Source organism: Glandiceps talaboti, chromosome 12 (assembly GCF_964340395.1).
Source record: "Glandiceps talaboti chromosome 12, keGlaTala1.1, whole genome shotgun sequence".
NCBI lineage: Eukaryota > Metazoa > Hemichordata > Enteropneusta > Spengelidae > Glandiceps > Glandiceps talaboti.
In genome coordinates this window covers 5,927,855-5,953,555 of record NC_135560.1, presented here as the reverse complement: position 1 = coordinate 5,953,555, position 25,701 = coordinate 5,927,855, and the positions used below count along the sequence as shown (strand labels likewise).

The 25,701-nt window shown below is 36.8% G+C and overlaps 1 protein-coding gene and 1 pseudogene across 1 annotated transcript; both read right to left on the bottom strand.

The window, feature by feature from the left end:
• Window positions 1-1,634: 1,634 nt before the first annotated feature.
• On the bottom strand, window positions 1,635-5,487 carry LOC144443653 (hydroxylysine kinase-like). Its single transcript, XM_078133195.1, has 4 exons — window positions 5,121-5,487; window positions 4,536-4,663; window positions 3,736-3,910; window positions 1,635-2,110 (listed from the first exon to the last, which is right to left on the bottom strand). Exons 1-4 carry the CDS (start codon window positions 5,485-5,487, stop codon window positions 1,635-1,637), a joined length of 1,146 nt encoding a protein of 381 aa, XP_077989321.1.
• Window positions 5,488-15,347: 9,860 nt separating this feature from the next.
• Window positions 15,348-15,466, bottom strand: LOC144444046 (5S ribosomal RNA; annotated as a pseudogene).
• Between the last annotated feature and the right edge of the window lie 10,235 nt (window positions 15,467-25,701).

The following is a 25,701-nucleotide window of genomic DNA, read 5'->3' as shown; positions in this document are numbered from 1 at the left end:
GGATGGTGACACCTGGTGTTTAAGTAAATTGCCGCACCCTCTGGATTCTAACAGATACCAGAAGAGAGGAAAAGCCAGGAGGCCACCCCCTCTTCAACCAGAACAGCCAATATCACCGACAAGGGACTGGTAGTTGACGTCCGCACCAAAACGGACCCAACCCTTGTAACTATAAGATCAAATACCAGCAGCAGACAAGGAACCTCTTCAACCCGAACAGCCTATATCACAGACAAAGGACTGGTGGTTGGCGTCTGCACCAAACCAGACCCAACCCTGGTAACTATAAGATAAAATACCAGCAGCAGCAGCCAAGAAACCTCTTCAACCCGAACAGCCTATATCACAGACAAAGGACTGGTGGTTGGCGTCCGCACCAAAACGGACCCAACCCTGGTGACTAGAAGACCAAGAACCAGCGCCAGCCAACAAAAGAAAAGGAAAATGGAGCCAACAGAAACCTGTGAACCGGATATTGGAAAGGCTAGCAAAGAAGATGACACCAGACAACTATTGAGCTGCCTACCCATCAGACAAGTCACCATGGTAACAACACAAGAAGGCCTTCCCAGGTGTTCATCTCCATGTCCCATCCAAGGATGTAATAGTTGGACCAGGAAACTGAAGCTCCATTGCTTTAGAAAGCACATCCCAGAACAACTGTGGGAAAAGGCCACCCTGGGAAAGACCCTTGAGGGCAAAGGTTTTCAGCCAATATACCATCGGCTTTGCCAACTGACAACATGGATCTGTGGTGAAGACCTTCCAATTACTGACTTGTGGCAGTTTGTCCGTAACAACTTGACGGGAAAAATCCTGCAAAACACCAAGCTGTCTCCAGAGTACAGTGTCCTGTTTACCAAGGCAATGAGAAGAATGGGAAGGTTTGTGCCAGATCAATTTCTCTAATAATCAAGATAAAAAGTATTAATATTTTGGTATGAAAGTATTTAGTATTGTACTTATATTTCAGGAAGTAAATTACTTTTTAATTTCTCTAATAATCAAGATAAAAAGTATTAATATTTTGGTATGAAAGTATTTAGTACTGAAGTACAAAATTAATATTATTTCAAAATTTGAAGAAACATTAAAATTCTTGTCACATCTATAATTCTATATACTTTATCAATATAAATTTTATAATATTTCATTATTTGAAATTGCTATGACATAAATATATATGGCAGTGCACAATATATGGTAGAAACAATTGAAGGCAAAACTGTTATATTCCACCACTGAATGAACTTCAAAGATGTGCAATATTCTAGTCACCAACCTTGATGTAATGTTTTTAAAAGTCAGCATTTTTACATCATGATCTGTGATTTTGCTTCTCATTCTTACTAACCATTTGTAATGCTATCAACAGCAACCAATCAATTTAAGTACCTCACAATTACATAGCTGGGATACCAGGTACCCAATTACACAGCTCTAACCAGTTGACCATATATCATGACTCCATAATAGTACCTTAGTAGCAAAACTTTACAATTTATCTATTGAAAATTGTGTTAATACCAGTATTTGTCTTTTAACATCATAAACTTTACAAATCATTAATCTTTATTATAAGATTTCATGTGACTAATTTTGTCCTACATGTGATAATTTTTCTGACTTTAAAATTATTCAACAGCATAGGATTGAATGATTTCATCCCATTGTTTTTGCACTTCCTCTTGTGGTATCTTCCAAAGAAGATTCAACATTCTCCATCCATCTTCTTGAGTGTTCAGCAAATACAGGTTATATGGATGAAGGCTGAAGGTATACATTCCAAGCGTTACACTCTGTGCGATGCGAGCAGCTATACAGTAGTACAACAGATCCTTCTCTAGATTAGTGAGTGAAAAAACAGACAGATACCCAGCCAACATATGACCACCTGATACCATTGGCTCCTTGCTTATCAGCATGGTGTACATCAGTGCAATCGCTGCATCAAACACACGGTAGCTGTAGGTTACATCACCAAAATCCAATAATCCACAAATTTCATATTTTGAGGCACTGGCTGAACTTTTGCAGGAACTGTTGATTACGTTACTGTTAACTTCCTTGATCAGAATGTTACCCTCATTGTAGTCACCATGGATGGTACCTGAGAAAATTATTTCAAAAATTTGTGTCACAAAATTAAATCATAAAATCTACTAATATGTACGCTGTATGATAGTTATACAGTAATCTTCTATGATACACAACCAAGTTACTTTTGTTCATGTCTACGTTTCGGCAACTTGACTGTTACCTTCCTCAGGACAAACTGACAATGATTATTGAGATTAGAAATGTGCATGATAGTTGTCAGTGACACTCCATATACAAATGTTTCTAGGTTAAAATAACAGAAACTTTACATTTGTCTTCTAACATCCAATATGACAACAATTACAAACACAAAAGCAAAATATTTTTCACATTAACAAAATATGTCATTGAATCATTACATTAGGTAGTACAACTGGACTGAGGCTTTGCCATACTATAACATGTTATTATCATAATCACAAGGGCAGGTAATCTGGATGGATATATGAAATATTATGGGGTTTGATCAGACTTGTAAGTGTTTTTGCATGTATACACTTGGAAGATGAAACTTACATATATACAATAATGACCTAGTAAATTTGTGGCATATGTGCAAATTTCACAGTTCAAACTAAACATAGCATGAAAACATTGAAACTGCACTCGTTAATAATAATCTTTATTTATACTGGGTAGTTCTTTAAAGTACATACACACTGGTCTCCCAAGAAGTCCAGTGAGGGCCATCCCTCATGGGTTCAGTGTTAATGTAGGAGGAAACTGGAGTACCCGGGGAAACCTGTATTGTTCGGTAGAGTCAAACTGAACGACACTCTTCTTACTTACAGTGTGGGAGAGATAGGATTCTACTATGCATGACCGTAGTATATTAATATAATGTGCATGATCAAAAGTGTGTAATATACACTGATTGTTCTTTAAAGTGATCACGATGAAAGCTATCATGATACAACCATGTATTTCTATCAGCTTCATTCATATAATGTGAGCGGTAGCTGCTTACGTGGCACAAGCGCTGTATCTTACAGACTACCAATACAAATAATGTTACTCCTTTTCTGTCTTGCTTGTTTGGGTGGATGAATAAAATACCATTTCCAATTATGCTGCCAGTATAATACATGGTGATAGAGAGAAGGGGAGACACCAAGTGAAACGGCTAACACCAACTACTCTGTATGCTAATTACATGTGACATCATCACTGTGTTCTTCACTTATTGTTATTTTACATCATAGGTCATCATCTCAGCCAATCAGCAGTCTGCTACCACTAGCTATGTCACCAGGATTCATATAATGCTTATTTGCATACACAGCAGTTGGTAACAGCCCAGAATCAATGAAAATTATGTATTTCCAATACTGGAATTCTTACTTAGAGCCATTTGTAGCTGAGATTTCTTCATTCAACATCATTGCTTGTTTGAAAATATTCATTGGAGGCAAATGATCCATCTTAGGTTTTTTATCAGATATTTAACATGGTGTCATCTTTGATTTTTCATTGTATCAAATGTGTGTAAGGACCGAGGGGGGAAATACAATGTGCTCATTTGTAGGAACATTATTTGCATCCATACTTGTCATTTTATTTGCTAATTTAAATGCTATCATCCAGGCAAGACTTCATGTCTTTGTGATCATAATATTCACATTAATAACAAATTACCTTTGGTTAATTTTGGATAGTTGCCCACAACTTTCTCATTGAAAGCTGTTATCACTGACTGAATAATCTCTCTTTTTTCCTTCTCTTCAAAGACATGGATGTACTTTTCAATAGCAGGTAGCTGTTCAAGACTCCACAGAAAGTTTGGTCTTTCAAACCCTTCATGGTAGAAATCCTTCAAAAAAAATAATCATTATAAACATTTCTATAGTCACTGGAAATTGTTTTTAACCAATTTCTCACAACTGCAAATACAAAATCATTAACGAGAGCTTTTGACTGGAACCTCTAACATTGTTCACTCACTACCACTAGATGGCATAGTATTTATGAAAGCTTTCAACTAGAACCTCTAGTGTTGTTCACTTGCTGCCACTAGATGGCGTAGTATTTACAAATATTTCCCCTCTTTATGAAAGTTTTACCAACAATGTTTGTAAGTTTTATGCTTGGTTACTAAAAAGGTCATGGCCTATGTTATTGTACTAACCTTCAATATACATATAATTACTACTGGAACAATACATACTGTATGCTTTTTATATCAAGAGTGCCATTAAACAAAACTTTGGACTCTCGTACTTTAGAAATCATTTAGATGATTGGTTTATTGATTGATTGATTGTGTTCACTACTGGTTTATGATGCAATTTTGTGTTCATCAAGTAGGAGCCATAGCAAAATCATCACGTTGTGAAAAATGTTACTATATTTCTCAAAACTGTGGAAGAGAATTACTCGCAGAAATAAAAGTATACCATGATTCAATGTCAAACTCATACATGTATGTCTTTACTCACCTTTAATGCCAAGTCTATACTGCCAATGTGTCTACCAGCTTGGTAGCAAAGGTCAGGGGTTATCTCAGCATGTTTGTAAAGTGTTCCTGGTATGTAGGTGAGCAGTCTTACAATATGGCCAAATGTGCCTGTAAAGACAGTGATAAGAAAATATTTTTAGAATGGGAATCACTCTCCCCTGGTGTGTTATTCCCCACCCAGGATCTACACCATAACAGACACAGAATATGAAATCTTGCATTTCAGTAACCTTGCATAATTGGGAGTTTTTCAACTAAAAATATGAAAATACAATAAACTCTCAATATACAAACAAAACAATCCACTGTAGACTCTTGTAATAGTAAAGAGTAAAATTATTTTTCATACCCGGATGACACATATACCTGCTATGTTGAAACTAACCTTGCTATTCTTAGACTCTGTACTTTCTTGTGTACCAGAATCTCTTACATGGATGATTTGACTGAATGGTTTGTGATTACACACACACACAGAGACAGAGACAGAGACAGACAGACAGACACATGCCTGACAGAACACATATGAACACACACTCACATTCTCATATTGAAACCAACTTGCCTTTTTTCCCAGTTAATTTTTCCAATGTCATATACTCCCCGTTTGATAACTTGACAGGTTTAGGACACTGAATACCCCTTCCATGTAAGAATAGCAATATCTGTGTCTGTGCCTCCTGTCCTTTTATATCCACTGAGTCAACAGAATTCATAACCTTCATTGTGTACTCCTGTACTTTATCAGAATCAGACTCCTTCATAGCGAGGTAGAAATTCTGATCATCATAGCTATCAAGCTGCTTGACAGTCTCAACCTTGAACTTGTACAATTTTTTAGCTAATTCTCTTGCAGTATCGACTGTCAGCGATGGTTTGACAAGTTCATCTAATACAATTGGGGACCCATTCTCAGCATTCTCTGAAGCCATGCCTTCTGGTTAAGAGTTGCTAAAAAGTAACTCCTGATAGAAAAAGAAATATAACAGAGGAAATGAAGACAATCAAATGAGAAATAAGGGAATTATGCAATTCATTAAAACAAATGAAATGCACCAACACATCTAAAAATGTAAAAGATATGTTTTCAATTATGATCCCTAAATATTTGACCCTCCTTAAACCTTGTAGCAGTCCAAAATGTACTGTAGTAAATAAATCAGTAGTTCAGGAACCAAAATACTCAGTGAATACATGTATCAGAAAAGAAAAAAATTGCTAGACACATTATTTCTAAATGATTATTCATTTAATTTGCTTTCAATACAGAATTCAATAATGCAGCTAATAAAACATGTTTACTAGTAAGCCAACGTGTTGTGTCTTGTAGCCTAGGGTATTGTACAATACATGTAGGTGTATCAGACATCAATTTATTATGATTCTTCCAATGAAAGATGCGTGAAAGAAGACCTGGCTTTCTGAACTCGAATACATGAGGTCAAATAAGATTGCATACTGAATTTGGGGTGTTGTAAAAATGATATGGTTTCTCTCTCAGATTTGTCTTAAGAACACTCATCTGTGGTCTTAATTATAAAGGCATTGGATTATTCATTTTGTTCTAGGCCCGCTTTTATAGATTTGCCAGATATTTCACGACTGAATTTTAAGCGTAATCAGATACGATGTAAAATACTGTGTCAAGTAATTCACGGAATGACCTTCGCCCTTATGTAAATACCATTCTTGTCCTTGCATTTGCCACTTAATTAAGGGTATAGTTATGCTTTGATAGCATAACGTTGCGGGCGTCCCCGGGCCCCAGGCACATCGATCTACGCGACCTCCATACACCATAAAATGCCATGCATATGTATAGAAATTACTTAGTAACCCATGGGAAATAACCACACTCAAGAAGGAATTAACTGAATATTGAATATTGCCCAATTATCACTGAAATGTCACATGATGTGGTACGGTATCGCGATGAGCACACAGTGTCACATGCTTGCGAGCTATCAATTCTATTCCTAGGTTGATCAAGACGCCAGACGATATTTTCAATGCAATATTCGCACATACCAAATAACGTCATTATTTTGTGTTATGATCATCCTGGAAAAGAATATAATTATCCTGGAATAGAATGATAGCTCACAAGTGACATTTTGTGCATTGGCCGTAAAATTGTATCATCAATTGTATCAATTTACACAATTTGTGTACAGTTGCCTTTCACATAAACGGGTAACAATAACTGTAGCCTCGGAAACAAATCAAATGAACCATGTGGCAACTAGTAGCACACAAAGGAGGCAATTGTGGGAAATTGTCTTCTGTAATCAAAGCAATCAAATGAAATTTGTACAACTGAATAACCCTCAGACATGGATGATTGAAAACTGTTGCATTTAGTATTACAATACATTCTCGTATACGTACGTGTGAGGTGTCCATCGCGAGTAATAGAACTTACGGTTGCTTGGCCTACATTCCTGGGAGCGTGACCGTTGTCAGAAGCAGGCGGACGGAGACTGGCAGGCCAAGCCAAAAACCCTTATACAAAATGTATAACGGTGTCTTGCTATCTAAAAATGCAGTAAATTGTTATCAAAATTACCTTAACGTATGTAACGGCGGTTGGGAACACTGTGAGGTTGAACAACGTTACACGCTGAACGTGACAGCCATGTTGGATTTAACCATGAGTTGCGCCGTTCCAGCAGGCTCACGGGATATCCGGCCAGCAGGTAATCACTGAGATTGCAATTCTTTGTACGGCTCAATGAACATGATGAATGGGGTTGTAACTTGTATAAAATATACAACCTATTAAAGTAGTTTGGAGACATTTACATTTCGTTTTTATCCAAGATAAAACGCCAATGCCTAAAATTAAATTAGGGAGCCTTCAGTATTTAAGGGGGGGGGGGGGAATCACACATGGTCAAACCTGACCCCGCCATTCTCCATTCGTAAAAAGTGACCCTCCCCTTTGTCCCATTTTGTAAAACATGACCCTCCCTATGACATTTGCATATACTGACCGTTAATCAATATTCCCATTATATGTATACATACAAAACAAATGATTTTGACTGTATTAGAAAGCAATATTTGTACATATACTACCATTCCAGGAGTTATATAGAAACGCGCCTGTGATCATGTGTGTACTTTTTTTCGTTCCAATGTTTAATTTGAAGCAAAACTACAGTTCCTGCATTAAACGTAAACGTAAATAGACGGAAATAGACTGTGGTCGGGTGGATTATTCTGCTAAATTATGCCTTGCCTGCCAAAAATTCAGATATTTCCTAATTCAAACATTAATCACGGAGCCTTCAATACCCAAGAAGTGTTCAGAGGCACCCCAATTTCTGTCAAAATCGGCAAATGTAACACCTCAATTTCCGTACGGCAAATTGTAACAAATGCAGCGGGCTGTACACTGGCATCCCGGGGCTGACATATCGCCCACCTTTTCAGCGTGATCTCGTCTATTTGGGTTAAATAACATTACAGGAATTTGTAGCGTTTATTTCCTGTTAAAGATCAGAACGAAAAAAATGGGCACAAAAACAAGAAAAAGCTTTCAAAATCACAGGAAACCCTACACTCAGCTGGGGCCAGAGATACGTCTCAACCGGATGTTGACAGTCTGGATCAGACGTCTGAAAACATGTTCCTGTGTATGTAATTATACGCATAATGCGTACTTGTAATTGTATCAGCTCAAGTTGTTAAACCAAACACGTTTGTTGACGTGGACATTGAAATGTTAGAGTTTGATAAATGTGAATGAAATGAGATTGTTTTGGTAATATACTTTAAGACTCCGAGAACAAGGACGACCATATCGACATATGATCGAAGATGCATGACCGATCAAGTGATGATCGATGGACAGAATTAAATTATATTGCAAAGATCTACAAATTACTTTTACTACATGATTTTGAAAGGGATTGAGACGAGTTGAAATTGGGACGAGTTGAGTGGGAGGAGTTGAAATTGAGGCCACATGCATCGTAATCGTCTGTGGCCTACAACAGAGATCATTAGTAATATAAAAAAAATCATGATTTTCCGGATTTCTGATATAATTTTATTATTTTTCTCGATATTTCAAATAAAAGATTTAAATATTAACATCACAACTATAATTTCCTCTGACTGTCTATTCTTATTTCCTACCGTCATCACTGTTTTTTCAGAGTTTTTCAACACAAACGTTGTCAAAATACGCCAGCGTTGAAGGTTTATGATAGTATAGATGTAGACTTTAAAATATCATTTTAACAGTCACTTTAATATTTCAACTGTGTGGATATTTCTCTCATGGGCACTTAAATGGATCATGAATCACTTTGAACAAAAGAGACATTGTCTTAGAGAAGTAGGTCTTATATAATTAGACTTAGTATAGTATTTTATTTGCCACAAACTCAAAATCATATCAACATAACAAGAGAGAAAGTAAAAAAGACAGTGGAATAAATATTACACATAAACTGATGGATGAATACAGAGTTTATGGCTGGACCACAAAAATAGTTTGAAACAAACTAGTCAAGTTTGTGGCCCATACTACAATTGATTAAACAAAATAATCAAAGCAAAAACAAAAACAAATTTGAAATTAAAACAAAAACAAACAAAAAACAAACAAAACAAAACGCGTTCTCATCAAAAAAAAAAAATGGCATTAAATGCAATGTAAGGTAGAAAAAGCTGAATTAATTTTGTAACAAATACTGTTTTAACTGAGATTTAAAAGTAGTCCTGGATTGTATTTTTTTCAATTCTTCAGGTAAGGAGTTCCAATGGTTTGCAGCTGCATACTGGAAATTGTGTTGCGTCAAAGTAAGATTTACTTTTGGAATGTAAAAGTTATCTCTCGTTGTATTCCGAGTGTGATACGTATTTGGTGGTGTGTTGAAATAGTCGTTAACTGTTTGCGGGAAGTGACCGGCCCTCAAATCAAAAATAAATAAAGAAGTATTAAATTTGCATTGCTGGTGGACATTTAGAATTCCTAGTTGCTGAAAAAGAGGGGAGGAGGGAGCATCAATATTTGAAAAAGTTATAAAGCGAATAACTTTCTTTTGAAGGTTTAAGATAGGCTTGAGAAATGTATTGTATGTATTGCCCCATATCTCTATACAATATGAGATATGGGGCAAGATCATAGAGTTATACAGCAGAAGAAGAGTAGATTTAGGTACGTAATAGCGAATTTTGGAAATTATGCCAATAATTGGAGAAATTGCTTTCCGAACTTTTTCAATGTGTGATGTCCAAAGCATATTTTGATCTAAACACACGCCAAGATAATTGGTTGACGTTACTTGTGAAATTTGTGAGCGATTGATGCCCAGACTTCCCTCCGTTTTCACCAATCTTTGCGAAGTCTTAATAATCATGAAATTAGTTTTTTCTACATTGATAGTGAGCCTATTGGCGTCGCACCAGTCACAGACTTTCCTGAAGTCGAAATGGAGTTGATCAAGCTGAATTATATTTGAGGGATTGTTGATAAATTGAAACAACTTTGTGTCGTCGGCAAATAATCGAAATTCAAATGCATCAGTAGCGTTCACAATATCATTGATGTAAATCAGAAAGAGAAGGGGGCCTAAAATTGAGCCTTGTGGTACTCCACATTGTATTTCGCTATATGGCGAGGTAACATTATTTATACAGACACACTGCTTACGCTGGGAGAGATAACTTTTAAACCAAAGTAAAGGCAAGCCTCTGACACCATAGTGACTCAGTTTCTGTAGAAGAATACTATGGTCTATTGTGTCAAAGGCTTTCCGCAAATCAATGAAAATACCACATGTCAGATAACCATTGTCCAGCTTATTAGCAATACCAGTGATCAGGTCAACCAGGGCAAGCTTAGTACTGTGTTTTTTCCTGAAACCAAACTGAGTTTTGATGAGGATGTTGTATTTTTCAAGATATTTAACAAGTTGATGATTGACAATAGATTCAAACTTCATCAGGTAACAAAAGTAAAGCGTGCATGTGTTTACTGTATCTTGACTTGAGAACTCATAAGCTTAAATGTCACACACATGACAAGACTTTCAGCTAATGTATACATCAGGACACGTTATACTCAAACTGTGTTGGTGTGTTTACTAAACTCTTTTCTCTATTTGGCAATAAGTTTGATTTTACCAAAAAACATGTATTTTACCGAATGAAAGAAATGTTCAATCTTAATATGATATTGGATCAAAGTGTGTGTGTGTGTGTGAGGGGGGGGGGTTCAGGAGAGAAAAGATCACCAGGATATATGCGATAGGACTTATCACAGATGTTGCCAATGGGCAGATTTGTGTTTTTCATTAATTATAAGTTGTTTCATACCAAAAATGATGTTTTTAACAGAACCCCCCAAAAAACAGACGAAAAATTGAGGGAAGGAGTTTAGCTGTTCTTATGTGCCATCCCACTTTTGGTGAAGGATCGATATCTGCCCTCTCTCGCTCCCAATTGGTTTCAACTGCGGAGCCAGCCCATGTACTCACTCTCCACCGGGAAACGTTTGTGCTATCCACTATACACAATGTGCACCCCTCCCCCACAACTCCATGTATCCCCTCTATATCTGACAGTATCAAAATCAGGACGTCTCGCTGCAATTCTTCCTTGTTTGCTCTTCTCCCGCTACCGATCGAAAAAAATTGCCAACCCACAGAAGGATTGCGTAAGAACAGCTTTTTACAAGAAAAGCTTCGTTGACCATACCTGTTATCATATCGCCAAGTGTGGGAAGGGGTGAGAAGATCGCCTACAACGGCTGATCTTTCAGCTTAGCATCGACGGCATGGTAAACTACATCATAATTCATATGTATAACGCTTATTTCACTCCGAAGCTTTAATACGAGAGCCAAAGTTGTTCGTAGGCTGTGGTTATGTATTCATCCTGTAAACACTTGTGAATTTACTAAGGCGTAAAGAATAACAAAACCTTTCAGACGTCGAAGGAAATCAAGGCGTTGTTGAGCTTTCTTGGCAATATGATTAATTTAACATAGATTACTTTCCCACTTCAAGTCATTAGAAAGGAGCGTACCGAGAAATTCGAAAGTGCGAACTATTTCAACAAATCCTTATCAAGAAGTGTGAAAGGAATGATCAACCTTATTCTTTCTAAAGTCTACAATCATCTCTTTTGTCTTGTTGACGTTAAGTTGTAAATTATTACGACCACACCAGTCAACAAGTTTGTCCACTTGGTCTCCATAGGTTGACTCATTGTTATTCAGAATAAACCTGCTACGGTTGTGTCATCTGCAAATTTGACTATCAATGATCCGTCACTTAATTCACAATCGTGAGTGACAAGAGAATATAACACTGGGGAAAGGACACATCCCTGGAGGACACCTGTATTTAGTGTGATCGAATCCGAAAAAAGTGACCCAAATTTAACAACCTGAGGCCTATCCAATACGACATCCAGAACCCAGTTACAAAGTGTGTTGTCGAAGCCAAGTCTGAGTAATTTCTTGTGAAGGTTAGTGGGTACTATGGTATTAAACGCAGTACTAGTATTTTATTATAAATATGTTATATAATTTCCCTTTGATTGCAACTCTTCACATTTACTCAGCTATTTTCTCTACACATCATTCGTATACGAAATTATTTGCTCTGTGTTTTGTGAATCAAATCACGTGTACAGAAGGCCTTGTCTATGTATGTTTAAATCCATCATCCCAGTTTGTTCCTCTGATCTTGTTACGGTCACCAGCATCGAATCGAGATCCTATCTCAACACACACAACTGTTATTTTTGGTCACAGTCTAAGTGCGTGTAGATTCTCGCTGTCAAACTATCTCTTCTGGCCGGGTTGCATATGTATTGTTTTTTCGCAAGTTGCAACTATACAAACTGTAACATTGTTTGTCAGACTCAGTTCAATGTTGATATATCATCATTCACACTGATTTGGTGTTGCATGAGATGATATATTGGAATTGCAGACTCTATGTGATGAAACTCATGTCCTCTAACGTATCGTACATAATCAGGCCTGTTATAGTGTTTCTGAGTTGATATCGTGTTCTTGATATGAAATGGGTTGCCACGTAGTTACAGGTACACCTTGATACACATACTCCTGCCATACACACATACATTATGGTTCAACTTAACCTGTTTTGTTTTGTTTTCGGTTTAGTATTAGTGATCATCCCCTTTTATTCTTAACATCGGTGATTGAGATTGGTTTATGATTAACAGGTGGGTGTGTTTTGTTACGAACTTTTCCTGTGTACTTTCCTCCTCTTGGTTGGATATGTTGCTTTGAAGTGTTTTGCACCAGTGAGTCCTCCCACTTTGTTGTCACTTTGACATATTTCATTAGTTTGTTCACCTTTTCCGTCAAATCACGCAAAGTCTCGTGCAATTTCACACGATCATTGCAACTGGTGGGAATTTTGGTGACACGTCTTCTACCATTGCACCCATCACAATGGAGTGTACTACCCACGGACACTTCAACATATATAGTTTTTCATCCTCACATCACCCTGTACGGTACCTAACGTCAACCGTTGCCAAGTGCGTTTACTTTTTCGAGTCCACACTGTTTGGGCTGGATAACAGTGGCGCACTTTGGCAACTTTACTAATTTTCTTTTCACAAGTGGTCTTTGGAAAGCGTTGGTCAATGTCTGTGAATACATCGGAATTTTATATTTTCGTTTGCGGACCATCTGGTTGGTGACATCACCGAAACGATTTGTCAATGGCAGTGTTTTCAATACCTTCCGAAGACCAAAGACTAATATCTACTTCAGAAATAACCATCGTTCTAGAGTCATGATTCCTTACAATTACAGAGTATACACTAACTGAATCTGTTGAATTCTAGTTCTAAATCGTGTAGATTATTTTTTGACTGTGGTAAAAGAATCTGTATCTTCTGACCTTGCTAATTTACAATGTCTTGTGAATGGTACCGGTCACCTTCAGTGATGTCGTCATCTGTGTGTGTTGCTATGGTATCCACATTATCACCATGGTAACTACTATCATTATCTGTTTCACTGATAATATCATCATCATCATCGCTATTTTTGCTGTCAATTTCATCCACGACTTTTAAGTTCTGATTTTCCAGCATGCAATCATTCCTGGTGATGTCAACTTTCACCAATGGGATATCCATCACAATACGAAGTCCCCGATCGTCTGACCTTTGACCCTCTATATACTGAACTTTCGACTTATATTGGTCTATGTTAGCAACTTTAATGTGAGTACCATCTTTATCATCGTTACCATCGACCAGTATTTTACAAGCCTTTAATCATTCTGACATACAGGACAAGTCCATTACAGTTATAACTTGGCTACTGGTTCCGGCACTTTCATAGTTTTCTTCACTCACTGTATTAGGCAGTATGGCACTGGGGGAATTGTCAATCCTTATGTCACATCAGGTGAACGTCAGAAAAGAACTCTTCCCTTCAACAACTATTTCTCCGCCATCAAAAGTAGTCCTGTTGTCTTGACTACTACACTAATTTGAACTTGATTACCTGGAAGGTTGATTGTTTCAACCACAGTTTTCCTGGGGAAAAAACAACAGCAATTACACCAATGCAATATTTTCGTCAAACAGAACCGTTCTCAGAGAATTCTGACACAACAGAACCCATAATCTAACAATGGCGCAATGGGGAAGACAATCATGGTAAAGCCGGAGAAAGCAAAAAAGAGGAGAAAACCTTGTATATTTTGTCCATAATGATGTACACAAATAGATATAGGATATCCGAGTAGAAAGACTGATTTTTTAACCTGAAAATTGTGAAAGGTCATATATATATTTTGTTTCAGATTCAAATTTAAAGACAACATTCATTATTTTCTTGATTCTCCCTTTTTCTAAAAATCAAACCTTGGAGATGCGTAAGTTTATCAACAAATGTTATCATCGCCGTCAAATTTCAAATTGCGATTGGAAAAAATCGATAAACTTACCTACGACCACGATTAAACTTCTTTAAAATGGAGAACTTAAAAGTGTTGAAGGGTTTGCTTTGATTCTGACCCATAGTGTACGATTTAGCACTAGTAATTGAGCAAAAATACATACAATTTCATTCACTGGAAGAGACATGTAACTACTTAAGTCACAAGTCTCTGTGTTCTGAACTGGAATGTTTTGTTATGCGTAGCTAAGCCAAAAGTACGTTCAGTTCGCGCCGCTCCATGACCATGATCACGTGATAACGTAGATTCGAATGCCCCACTATACAAGACGCCGGAACCGCGTCTTTTGAGGCAACAATATTTAGAATAACGTTGGTAAAACAGTCATATAACATGACAACTGCAATATTCACTCTAAATTATATTAGAATATACATATAATTTTCGAAATGCATACTTCGGTTTCATATCCATATTAAATATATGCATTATGGCACTTTATCAACTGCTCTGTTTGTGATAACACATATTAACGAAAATTCAAATGATTGCTGTCATATATCTATACCAAAGGTATGCTAGCAGACTGTATATTTCGTGAAAATTTTGAAATAACACAATTACACATAAAAAATACTACTTATGGGTATGTACTCGAGATCTCGAGAATATTGTAAGAGATGTTCATAACATAACAACATATGAATGTTCCACTACTGAAGAACAGTTTCGCAAAATCACACAGAGCGGAATGAAAGGGAAGGGCCGATAATCACGAGTTATATTAGTTGAATGAGTGTGGCATCGAAAAAAGAAAGTGTGTGATTAAAGACGAGATGAATGATGGGTAAATTGAATGAAAAGGTCAAAAATTAAAAAGTCTACAGCACATGGTATTCCCAGACGGTCTCCCATTCAAGTACTAACCATGCCCGAGGTAGCTTTACTTCGGTGATCAGACTAGAACCGTTTTTTTCTATGCAGTTTGGCCGTAGACAAAATTTTTAACAGAACCTTTGGTATTTATCACTAAAAGGTGCTACTGTGACTGTTTAGCAATGACAACTTCAACTTGGTTGGTGTGCGAAAATACAGTTGGTGTGCGAAAATACAATCAAAATCTGATACTTTACAGAAAGTACACTTCTATATCATATCAAAAATTTCTACATGACCAAGGTAGTGACAGGCTGTCACAGGTGATCCTAAAGTCGGCGCTGTTTACATCATTCAATTGCAAGTTGCCCAAGAGCAGTAAAGAACCCACAGTATTGAAATACGTTATAAAAACATTACTTTTAAATAGAAGTTCGGTACATTAAATCGCTAATCGATTCTGTTTGTTGGGCTGCTGAATTGGCTGACACCTGGTGAGGAGTTAGAGACGAATTTTAGTTCCATTAAAAACAAAACTTCTCTTAAAAATTTGTGTGGTGTGTTTAGGTATGTACAAATCATTCCTGGAAGATGACCTTGTATGGTAACTATGTACATTCTCAACATATCTGAAAATATTGAGATATTCCGGAGCTAGATTATTTAAAACTTTGTATATTAAAACTGATTGATTATAGGCAACCCTCTGACTAAAAGTAAGCCACTTAAGACGATTATATAAGGGTGCACTAGGTGCATTATAATCAGAATCCGCGAGTGTTCTTGCAACATGTTTTTGTAGTCTTTACGCTGGAGCAGTTTCTCCACACCGTTGAACAGTAATTAAAATGTGGCAAGATAAAACAGTTAAAAAATATCAGTTGGAAATTGTTTTATCCGTTTAAAATGCAAAAGTATAAAAGCCACCCTTCTAGTCACTGTACTGATCTGTTTTTCACAGCTGAGTTGGTCATCAATGGTTATGCCCGGGAATTTATCATGTGGTACACATTGGAGCTTGTCATTGCCACACATTATTGTAATATTTCTGTTTTGTTTAGACTTTTAGACTTTCAATTTGGTTTCAATAACTTGAGTGTCGGGCTTATCACCTGTGCTGCTGTATCATCAGCATACATGTACATATCAGTATATTGAGAAGCGAGAGGAAGGTCGTTTATGAATAGTAAAAACATAAATGGTCCTAAAATGGATCCCTGAGGTACACCTGTGGTTACTGGATAGGAATCACTCAGTTTGCCAGAGTTGGCATTAAAATTTTTCATACACCTGTACTTTACATTGTTGTGGGTTTTAGAGCCAGTTTTGAATGATGTTTTCCTTGTAGCAGAAACAGGATAGTGATCACTGAGACCAATACATGAGACATGGGTGTGCACTTTCTTGTCAGGCTGTGTGGTCAGGATGTGATCAATACATGAATTAATATTATCAGTTCCTGTCGTGGGTACATTTACCATGTTAACAAAAACCATATGATTCACATATAGTGGTCCATTGTTTACATTTACTATCCCCTGAGCTGGTGTCAATATTAAGATCACCCAAGAGGATTATTTCATCATATGTATTTGTCAATAAATTCAATTTAGTCTCGAAAGTGTTAAACCCACATGATTTAGAGTCAGGAGGACGATATACAGTCCCAATAAGGAAAGGCTTACAGTTGTCTATGTTAACTTGCAGCCAGAGATCTTCACAGTTGTCGTTCGTTAAATCAGTTCGTTCAGTGTATTTCATTGTTGATATGTAAACGGAAACACAACCTCCATTTTTTCCTTGTCGATCTCTTCTGATGAGGTTGTAGCCAGGAATTACATAGCTTCCACTATCATAGGTGCTGTTGAACCAAGATTCAGTTATGCCAGAGATGTGTAAGTATGATGCCGTTAATATGCATTTCAATTCTTCAAAATGCTTTGGTATAAATCGTACATTTCAAGTACACATCTGTAATCCTCTAGGTGCTTCCTTAGAGAAAATGGTAGGGCAGGTTTGGGTGTTTGAAGCAGGTGTGTCTATTTTAAACAGACAGGAATCACACAAACACACATTCAAAAAGAAATATATCATCTATTATCTTGCTTCTATTATATTCAAAAATAACTCTGCTTTAATTTATACTTAAAGAAGGAAATCATATTAATTTCACGTGCACTCTTATAAACCAATCTTCTATTGTGTATAACAAAACGGGCAAAAGACAATAATATGTTAATTAGCGTTTGTTGGTATTTATCAGTTGCAACAAGATAACTAACATTAACAGTACCTTTTCTCTTACATTAATACCTTTTATATTCAATATTCTAAAGATTAAATCAAAGACAAAATCCCACAAGTTTTGAATAGACTGACAAAAAACGAAAAGGTGATACACATCTTCAGGAAAAGATGTACAGAACTCACACATAGGACTGACTGCTCCGCCTATTTTATGAAGACGGACATTAGTGAAAATAGCATTATGGCAGATTAAATAGTCTAAATCACCTCAATAGATCTCTTTCATTCTAACATAAATATTAGGCCAAACACGAGTAAAGTTAACATCAGTAAAAAAAGAAGACCAATGCATAGTGATGAATACCAGTGGGAACAGAGTTTCTTAAATTACAAGCAATAACTGTAAGATTCTTTACTTTCAGCAACTTGAGAGACACTCTTTGATCTTTACTATTAGTTATAAATATAGAGACATTTGAATCTACTTACATTCTTTGAATTCCTTCTTTAAGATTTCAAACCACTTCCTGGGAATAGCATTTCAAATGATGTTATACTTATTGACAATGTCATTATTTGTACGATTTTCAGAAAACTCAGAACATAATTCAATTAGAGCATTTGGAGGAAAGAAACCAGGTATAACTTCAGAGAGAATGTCTTTAATCTGAACAATATCAGCCTCAATGAACTGGTGATATAGCGGAAGAGGGCGTTCATCCTGGTCAATAATGAACGGATTCTTAAATATAGGTTCTCTGATGATAATTTCATCATATGAAACTGGTTCTGCTCTGACTGGCATTAGAACTCGTGACCATGCATGAAAAAAGTTCCTTATAAAAAGGAGAGCAGTTACGTAATGGCACCAAAAATGAATAATCATTCTGAAGATATCACCGCCAATAGGAATATTCAAGTACTTATCGATATTGTAATTTAAAAAGAGTTTAAACTGATGATTGTAATTTTCATCAAAATATTTGGTCAACCATTTCAGGCGTAATGCCTGGACTTTGTCATTGATATTGGTCAGCTTAAGGCCGCCATTTTCAATGTCAGAGGTAACAACATTGTAATTAACATAATGATGTCTATTACTCCAAAATAAATTGATATTACTACTATTCAACATTTGTTTACACTCAAAAGGCACGGGTATTACTGATGCACGATACCACAAAGTAGAGGTAATTAATGAATTAACAATTACAACTTTTCCTTCATATGACAAATTACGTCGTGACCAGGACTTTAGAATATGACAGACTTTGGGAATCCTTTCTAACCAATTAAATTGGTCAAGTACGGATTGCCGATGACCAAACATAACACCAATACGCCTAAGTTGCTCACTGGAACACATTTGCTCTTCTACTAGTGCGTCTCATATACTGATAGTTGGTGACTTCAATATTCCAAGTATTAACTGGGCCGACTTTACAACCACACGTGACTCAAGTACTGATGCAGCACTTCTCTTGGAATCTTTTAGAAACTGTTTTCTATATCAGCATGTGCAAGAGCCAACTCACTATAGGCCAAACTGTCAACCAAACATCTTGGACCTGATACTTACCAATGAAGAGGCTATGGCACACAGTATTGAATATCTATCACCTATTGGCAAGAGTCATCATGTTGTGCTCAAGTTTAAGTTTAACTGTTACCCCTGTGATACAGTAATTGGGCGTGAACATTTCATTTATGACAAAGGAGACTTTAACAGGATGAGACAACAACTTGCTGAGATTTCATGGGAAAAGATCCTTGGTCATAAAAGCACTGAAGAAATGTGGAGTATCTTTATGGACAAAATGAACTTGGCTATCGATGCATGTATACCTAAATCTAAACCCAGGACATCACCCACCAAGAGAAACCCTATGTAGTTCACCAAAACAGCAATGGATAAAGTTAAAACCAAACACTATGCTTTCAAGAAGTTTTGTACCACCAGGGATATTAAAGATTATAAAGAGTATGCTAAGGCAAGAAATCAAGCAAAATGGTTATGCAGAAAGGCAGTCAGAGACTTTGAGCAAAATATAGCGAAAGAAGTAAAAAACAATCCGAAAGCTTTCTATAAATATGCAAACGGCGCGGTAAACTGAAAACCCATTCAGGAATCAGTGACCTTCATACAGAGAAATGAATTGCAACAACAGACGAAGAAAAAGCTGAAGTATTAAATAAATTCTTTAGCAGTGTGTTTACTAAAGAAGATCTCACTTCCAGTTGGTAAAAGCAAAATTTAGGCAACCGCTTCATACTCGCTACAAACGATATAGAAATACACTGACTTCCCTTTTGAAAAAAGCAAAAAAACCCAGTATTATTCTAATTTACTCATGGCAAAACAGAACAACACTAAAGAAATGTGGGGGATTATATACGAACTTTTAGGGCAACAAAAACACCAGAATTTGAATATTCCAAAGCGAATAGTTGCAAAATCTGAAGGCAGTACAGAATTTGCCACTCAGTCTATTGATATTGTCGATTACTTTAATATTTTTTTAGTCATATTGGTGAAAAATTAGCAAAGAAGATTGCCATTTCTACAGGTCCAGATTATATGTCATATTTAAACGGTCGAAATGGATTCTCATTTTTCCTTCGACCTGTTACAGAACACGAATCATTGATATGATTTCTTCACTAGATACTGGGAAGGCGGCCGGCCACGATGGTCTTGATAATACACGTACAAAAGATGCTTCACAAGAAATAGCAAAGCCACTGTGCTCACTTATCAATTTATCATTTACAAAGGGTGTATTTCCAGATGACCTCAAAATTGCTCGTGTTCTACCAATTTACAAAAAAGGAAATCCGGAGGACAGGGGAATTATAGACCTATATCCATTCTACCGATTTTTAGTAAAATATTCGACAAACTTGTAAATGCACAAATTCTCAATTTCTTTGACAATCATGATTTATTCTACAAGCACCAATACAGATTTAGAAAGAAATACAGTACAAAACTTTCCCTGATAAGCTTATCCCAGTATCTCCTGAAGGAAATTGGTGATGGCAACCCCACTATAGGCATTTTCTTAGACTTTTCCAAGGCCCTTGATACCATAAACCACGATATATTGCTTGCCAAGCTCGAGTTTTATGGTATCAGAGGCCTACCTCTCCTTTGGTTCAAGAGCTACTTGTCATCGAGGAGTCAATTTGTTGGCATTAACAGTGTTTGCTCTAGTCAGCAACGTATTTCTTGTGGTGTTCCCCAAGGTTCAATTCTTCGGCCAACATTATTCTGATTTATATAAATGACATTGCTAACTCATCTAATGCTTTTGATTTTAGACTATATGCTGACGACTCGAATCTATTTCACACGATCAGAGAAAATACAAATATAATTGACTTAAACATCATCAGTGAAAATTTTAAGGAGGTCATTAACTGGTGTGATGCCAATAAGTTGACAATTGATGCAAACAAGACAAAGTTTGCACTCCTTAAAAGTCTTAGGAAAAGTGTGTCAATGACAGGTGCTCTTGAACTGAAGGGAGACTCTTTAGAAGAGGTTCAAAGTTGTCTCTTTGTCGGGGTTGCCATTGACAATTCCTTGTCTTGGAAGCAGCATGTAGCAGAGGTCAAAAAGAAAATAAGTAGAATGACAGGTGTGTTTTACAAACTGCGTGACATCGTTCCCGAATATGTACTGGTACTGTTATATAATGTATTTGTTTTAAGGCATATTAGCTATGGCCTTGAAGTGTGGGGCAACACATCACCTGTTGAATGCACACACCTGGACATTAATTCATTTATTCTAATATAAAAATGTAAATGAACAAAAATCTGATCAAGCGAGTCAGTGTGTGACTTGCTGTGGTGCAGGTAGGATGTCCGACCAAGATGGGGACATATATTTATTACTCAAAACTCGCACAGAGAGCCAGAGTCAAGTAGTGAATCTAGTATCGACATGGGCTTTTCTAAAACCACAGCGCTTTCTTGACGAATTTAATATTTTGCAGAACGCTAACCAGAACCCTGTAAGTTCCAAAGACAAAAATCCTCGAACAGGCCCTTATAAAAAATGCGATGAAAAACAAGTAAAACTACAAAAAAGTGTGCAAAGTAAAAATGCCGATGAAACGTTACGTGTTGGTGCATTAGTCGAGGATTCAGATTTGGAAAAAATATAACAAAGCAGCATTCCAAATAATACCATGAAAAAATTGCAATGGGCAGTGCAGCTATTTGAAACTTGGCGTAATGAATGAAACAGACGAATTTTAAATGGCGAAGGCATGCATCTGAGCGTCGTCGCACCATCAATAACTGAAATGACAAACGATGAAATGAAGTTTTGCATTGCTAGATTCGTTCAAGAAGTTAAGAAACGTGATGGGTCAGATTTTCCAGGAAACACTTTGTACGAAATAGTAATGTCTATTCAGAAATACATTTGTGAAAACGTCAGAGATGTAAAATTCATGAATGACTCTATATTCAGAGATTTACAAAGAAGTCTGGACTGCGTCGTGAAACAGCGAGCCAAAAGGGGTTTGGGTGTGCACAGGAGACAAGCGCAGATAATCAGTATAAGTGAAGAAAATATACTTTGGGAAAGAAAGTTGCTTGGAGATTGGACCCTACAATCACTACTTGACTCGCAGATTTATTTATTTGGTTTGCACTTCGCCCTTCGTGGCGGAAAAGAACACCGAAACCTGAGCCACGTAAATTCACAGATCGAGATGAAAAGTGACTCTCTCGGTGGCAAATTCTTGCAATATAGTGAGGATGTAAGCAAGTCGTATCAGGGGGGCTTGGAGCAGAAAACTTCAACCAAAAGTTACAAGGGCCTATGAAAATGCCGAGATTCCCCGCAGGTGTATAATTCGACTATACGAACGCTACAACGAACTATGGTGAGTAACATTGTATCGTTCGAGGGCCGAGTAAGGGTCTATTGGCAAAGCGCAGCATACAGTGATACTTGTTGTCAGATTGTCAATGATTGGCTAATTTATTTGCATGCCAGGTGTGTTATAAACTTTTACGCTAAACGCCAAACATATGCTGCCATGAAACCTAGAGTTATTTCTTATTGGTCAAGTTCTTTTTGTATTGAGTTGCAGACAGGTGCATGCATGTTGTAGCAAATGCTTTCCAAACTCACGAGGTGTTGCTGGCAGCCTTCAGTCGCAAGTCGAACTGTTCTATTACGTTCGAGGTTGTTTCTCCTTTTTGTAGGGATATTTCGTCACTGTGTTTCTCCCTTTATGCAATTGGGGTTCTACAAACCACTGATGAGATCTACAACCTGCTGTATGATTCGTTCAATTAAGAAAAATATTAATTCGCCAACATCATATCAGTAGTTGCAATTCGCAAGCTTTGCCATTATTTTTCTACCAGTTTTGGTGGAGTGTTAAGGTATAACCGTGACGACCTGCTGGTACAGCAATCGAGCCTTGGGACACAATGCACTTAACGGCACCGTCGCACGCTTTTGCAAGAAGGCAGGACTAGTAGGATTCCGTACAAAGCATTCTCTGAGAGCTACAGCGGCCACCAGATTATTCGACGCTAATATTGATGAGCAACTTATCTGTGAAAAAACTGGTCATAGAAGTGATGCTGTGAGAAGCTACAAACGAACGTCTGACAACCAGCAACAGGACATCAGTAAAATTCTACAGGGTTAGTAATTATCATGAAATGTCCCCTATCTACTTGTCACTATTAACTCGGACCGCTCCAATAAAAGTCCACCCTATCCTATTGTAAATGTTCACAATCTTAGTGACGTCGATAACTTATAAGTAACACATTTCTATCAATCACAATTACTATAATATTAAACTATTTCTTATACAATATTTTAAACAAATTATTTTCAATCCTTTGACATTATTTGAATACACTACTGCCAATAATACAAGTTTTTAGTATGTGCAATCGCTATGTCTAGCAAATAAGTAAAAATACAAAACTAAAAAAAGTTACACATTTTATTTCTGTAACCAAAACGGTGGTTTACTTGTATCATATTTGAAAAAAATTATTTACTGTTATTTTCTTCATTCAGGTAGTGCACTAGAACCACTAGCCAAAATGCAGCGGGTTGTACCCCCGAGTGACTTTGGAGAGACGTCTGGCGAAAAGCCAAGAAGTATAAGCCTGTCATCCGAAGAGAAAACGTCCTCCAAAAATAACACCTGCAAAGATTCGTGCACTCTGAATATTACAATAAATTTATCAAAATGAGAAAACGTGATTACGCTGTAAAATTTCCATGATAATAAAATTTACTGTCTCCCAATTCTCTGCATTATGTCATTCTTTTCACATCCTGATAACAGCTGGATTTCACCCAGCAGGGTAAATTCAGGAATAACCCAGAGGTAGTTCTAGAATAACCCGGAGGTATGCATTAGCTCTATAGGCAGGAGGGAACTCTGTGAAATAATCACCTCTGATTTCAATGGTATGACGTCATGATCGTGGTTTAACGCAAATTATTTTCTTTTGCACATACAACAAATCTGTCTACTTTTTGTTGATTATGAATTTTCTTCTTATACTTAATAAATTGTGTGTACTGTTTCTTAGCGTCAAGGTAATGTCTTAAGTTTTGTGTATTTCTATTATTTCTAAAACAATTTAGATGCTGTCGCAGACATCGTTTTGCATTCATACACTCATTGTCAAACCAAGATGTCCTCTTTACTGTTATAGCTCCACGGTGTCGAAAGTCTTTTGTCACATGTTTACAAATTTCGTCAAGGCAGTTCACAGCATCAGTTCCGTCGTTAGACAGTCATTGAATCGATCAATCAGTAGTTTAGTAGCAGGCGAATTCCATACTTCCAAATAAACGTCGGCCTTTTGCTGATTCCACACTGCTTTCAAGTTACCCAGTGATGTCTCAAGATCTAACTGGTTTATGTGTTCAAGTTCATTTGGGTGTAGCGTATTTACATTTTCGATACGTGTTTGTATTACCTGTAGATATAATGAATTCAATAGGCATATGATCAGATTCTGTACGACTTTGAATCTTAAACATTTTCACATAAAAAACACTTTTGTGGAATAAGTAAGTAATCTACAACACTGCAGCCGTTTGAAGTAATACAAGTGTAGTAATTGTTGAGTTCATCTAGTCTGTCATTTACAATTCTGAAACCAGTGGAAATGCAAAAATCTAGCAATTCTCGGCCATAAGAATTTACATTTTTATCGATGTTATGTCTCAGAGGTAACATCTCATCACTTTCATAATTTTCATCAATAGGTAGGTGGTTACAATCATCAATTTCTATGAAATCTGGGTCAGTTCCTGTCCGGGCGTTAAAATCGACACAAATAAAACAGGTGTATGTCGGAAATTTGTCCATGTAAAATGCTAACTCAGTTTCTAGAGTGTCAAAGACTAGTTCGTTTGAATGAATTGATGAACCACTTGGTGATTTATAAACAATAGCAATTAGAAAGTTTTCCAGGTGTTCGTCAATGGCTTTCAAGTGTACCCAAAGAATATTTTCAGAGATACTATCTAATTTGATAAGGTCATAGGCCAGATTTACTTTCATATAATTTGATATCCCACCTGAGTTATGGCCGAGCTTGCTAGACTTTTTACGAGTACAATTCACACTTGTAAAACCATCAACTGTAAGTTGATCGCCCATGTTCATCCATGTTTCAACAAAGCATAAACAATCCGAAACCAAATTCAAATCAGAAAATTTGTTTTTCAAGCCTTGCACGTTCCAGTAAAGAAAGTTGAGTTTATTGTTCGAGTTACTAGAATGTTCAGTCGGCGTATCTGGTTGGACGTTATCATACAGGCATTGGCCTCCACGTCAGTGGTATCTGTTTATCTTTTCGACAACTTGTTGTTTTACCGGGTCATACACAAAAGTTTTATTGACTCGGTATGTCACGTGTGGATGTCCGATTTTGTTCACTTTTCGGGCTTCGGCCTCCGTCCTATATTTGGTTTATCGGTCTGATAGTTTTCTTAATATTATCATAGACGAAAATGACATTATCTAGTTTCAACTTATCATATTTCAGGTGTGCAGTCTTGCCTTCCGTTCTTGCGTTCATCAGGAACGGGCCAAGTTT